Source organism: Sprattus sprattus (assembly GCF_963457725.1).
Source record: "Sprattus sprattus genome assembly, chromosome: 2".
NCBI lineage: Eukaryota > Metazoa > Chordata > Actinopteri > Clupeiformes > Clupeidae > Sprattus > Sprattus sprattus.
This window is the reverse complement of record NC_137921.1, coordinates 1024617-1028280: the sequence shown is the minus strand read 5'-3', so window position 1 is coordinate 1028280 and position 3664 is coordinate 1024617. Positions and strand designations below refer to the sequence as shown.

The 3664-nt window shown below is 42.4% G+C and overlaps 1 protein-coding gene across 3 annotated transcripts in view; it reads right to left on the bottom strand.

Annotated features, from left to right (window-relative positions):
- kdm5bb (lysine demethylase 5Bb) overlaps nucleotides 1-3267 on the bottom strand; it is a 42580-nt gene extending 39313 nt beyond the window's left edge. For all 3 annotated transcript variants that reach the window (XM_080832952.1, XM_080832953.1, XM_080832954.1), the window contains exon 1: nucleotides 2972-3267. In XM_080832952.1, coding sequence (XP_080689078.1) covers nucleotides 2972-3124 — 153 coding nt within the window. In that variant the 5' untranslated portion in view covers nucleotides 3125-3267. The remainder of the gene's footprint in view (nucleotides 1-2971) is intronic.
- Between the last annotated feature and the right edge of the window lie 397 nt (nucleotides 3268-3664).

Here is a 3664-nt window from a genome sequence, read left to right as displayed (position 1 = left end):
CGGTGAAGAATGTGAAGTAAACATATGGGTTCTGCAGACTTGCGTTATATCTTCTCTCGCGTGTGTGATCACGACGTCGAGCGCAAAGCTGGTCATTTGGGAACTGTTATGCTCGTGCACAAAGGGAACAGAACTTCACAACAGCCTCATAAAACTCAAGCGTTATATTTTTTTATACGATTTATTATTTCACCAAAACAAGGGGAGACGAAGTGTCTGAATAGGACGTTTGTGACGCTTAACGTCTATGGTGTGTGGAAGGATTTCCTAAAACAACGAAAAAAGCCTTAATATTTCACTCATCTTTAAATAATGTAATGGAATATTTGAAATACATCGTCCTTTGACCGACTTATCCGATGAGAAAGTCACTGACTTCATACACAACCCCAATCTTTAGTAAACATGGGGGGGAAGCCATACAATCAGGAATTATTTAATTCATTTCAGTGGCCATGTTGCAAACGCACACCACCACTACCTCACGACCCCTTTCCACTCAACCCTCTCCCACACACACACACACACACCACAACAACCGGGACCCAAATCCGCGATGCAGATTGAGGACACACGATTTCCTGTGTCGAACACGAAGGCTTGCTCTTGGTACCTCCACAACAACCCTAGTACTGACACACAAAATGGCCAGATGGTGTTCTCCATAGCCTACCACAAAGCAAACATGGAAGACAACACCCGAGACTGAGGCCTGCTTGGCGAGCGGCCTCTAAGGAACCCCACTCATACTTCAAACGTCTAACCTTGTTAGCTATTTCATGTTCTGTTAAATTTGATAAATTTTTGACCATAACTGGCACGCTGTGCGTTGTCCTGTAATTGACGTATACTGAAGTTCAAAGTCAGTTGCCTTTCTGAGAAGTGGGTGACTGCCTGGCGTGGTGATTAAATAGCGGTCATGACATTAAAATAAAAGTGTACGTTACTATGGCAGGGCTGGAGGCTTTTTTATATGTATAGGACAAAAGAAGACTTATGGGCAAGCACGCTATCAGTAACGCAATGATACCAGAATGTCAGGATATTATCCCATGCCACATATATCTGACAATTGCAATCGAAGCAAATATCGACTTTCTACTACAGAAACCCCATCCTAACTTTAAGAGACGTAAAAATAACGTAATAATTGTTTACTGATTGTACGCGTCGACTTTTTTTCTCCAAAATGCTACCACGTTGAAAAAGCTGCTGCGTGGAAAATGTCACGTAGCTTCTACTTCCAGAGTGCGTGTCAATTGAGTGAGCGTCAAAGACAAAACAACAAAAATGCTCACACAGAACATTAATATGCATATTGACTTGTAAATAAACACGTAAAGAGAGGCTATTGTAGTGATGGCCGCCTAACGCGTGGGTAAGTCGACCTAAATAAACGGGTGAAGGTGGTCAGTTAGGTGGTATTGGTTGAACAGCCAAGTTACTAGATATATTTAAAGTCGGATTGTCTGAATATCAAATCTTAATGAAACTGGTTTGACAATAACGTGCCCGCACGTCGACCGTCAAAGACTTTCCCTGCTACATGGCAAGCTCTGGATACAATGTAGCTCAGATCTTTACGTAATCCAGCCGCTTGATGGACGAGCAGCACCGCTCCACCATCGCCTTCTGCCAGGACAGGGTGACGCCAAAGGGAACAACTTTAAAGACACTCGAAGAGCTTTTTGTTCAGTTTGTTACCAACATGACCTATAAAATAACGGTCATTTAGCCCATATTTCATTATGGGATGTAAAAGAAAGATGGTGTTCAGCAAGCACGATAACCACTTAGCCATGCATTGCTTATGGATCATTTTAGTCATAACTGGACGGGAAAAGATAATAGTAAAAGCCAATACCATGCTACGTAGCTAAATCAAAACAATGTAGCTTAAACAATATCCTTAATGTGCAGTTCAACTCGGTTGGTTGGCCTTATAGGCAGTCAAATGCAATGGCTAGCAACTTGGCTAGCGACAGGTTTACTGTCATGAAGGGAGTAGTAGTTCCACGTTGTGCGAACATACGTACACACAAGCAAGGCAACTATCAGTTCAACTCTGAAAGAGTAGCTTGTACATACAAGTGAGTGCATGGTTTCAATATGTAATCAGTACTGAGCGAATAAGTCATTTGTAACACACCATATGCCGGTTAGGACACCCACCGTTCTTCAAAACATAACTTTCAGCTAACGATAGCTAGAAGGCTAGTCAACACTACTGTCCGAGTTTGTCCGCTGAGCAAGACGGTCTATTCTACGGCAAAAGGGTAGCTTAATCGACGTCTCATTCACAGACCAATAATAAGTGTCTTTATCATGAGTATTTTGAGTTGGGAAACCACATATAGCTAGATAACTATGCCCATACGGCAGTGGGACTTCCAGAAGTCACTGGTGACACACAATAACCCTTTCCAAATAACGTTAGCTAACACAAGGCTAACTATGACAAATATCGTATTATACAAGGCCATTCATACCGCTAACTACAGACGTGGCATTCCGATAAGATACTAATAATAACCACTATACATAATTATTTAAGTTTGTCTTGTTTGAGTCACTGATCTGTTGGCTTTGAATTTTACCCAGCTAATTAGCTATACTGGGCTAACGTTTGCTAACGTTACTTCTGGACTTCCCATCCCAATGATCAGGTGGTTCTCCGATCTTTTTGTTAAAGTACAGATACAAATCAGCGTGTCAGGTGTGTTACTGTCATTTCTACCACACAGAGGACCACTTTCGATCGCCAGTCCCCCATCTAGTTCAAATGAAGGACCTTGATAATTGAACACACAAAAGGTAGCAAGCCAGCTGGCTTATTCTTTCCTAAGCCGCCATGTTGAAAATTTCCCTTTAAACCCATTAAGACGAGATCCAAATTCTCAAACTGTGGTTGCCCAGGAAATTCGGTTCGCAGCATCTTGAACCCATTCAATGCCCCCTACACTGAACTCACCGGGGGCGGCCGGACTTTGCAGATGCCAGTTTTCTCAGCTATGGGTCGGATCTTATTGATAAATGCAAAGGGATCCGAAAATTCCTCCCAGCTTGGTTCGAAGACTGGGCACTCGGGAGGAGGCTTGAACTCGTCCGGCCGAGGCTGGGTCATTGTTGTGGTCCGGTTCCGAAGTCCAAAGTAGACACCGGTCGCTTGATCCCGACAGACCGAAACGTTGTTAGGATCAACAAGACGATTAATCCCTTAGTTACTCCAGCATCAGATTCTCTTTGAGTCACACAATCAGCATCAACATTCACTAGCACTCACTAACACACACACACACACACACACACACACACCATGAGATGATTGTTCCAAGGCAGTGACTACGTCCGCCCAAAAAAATAGAGACCAATTTAATCCACTACATGTTGTAATCCTCCTCAAATCTTTGAGACAATGTTTAATGGGAGAAATAGTGCCTTTTCATCACTAGGTACTTAAGTACGTAATGCAGCATTTCATAATGTTTGTGGACTAAGTGAGCTAGTTATTTGCCTATTCAACATAACGCATGTATATGGTCTAAATACCAACAAATAAAAACGTATATACTAATGTCTTTTCCGAATGATCAAAGCAGGTTAAGTTAAAGATATATGAACAAACTATATTATTCGCGCAGGCATGAAGATCACAGTGGCTCTG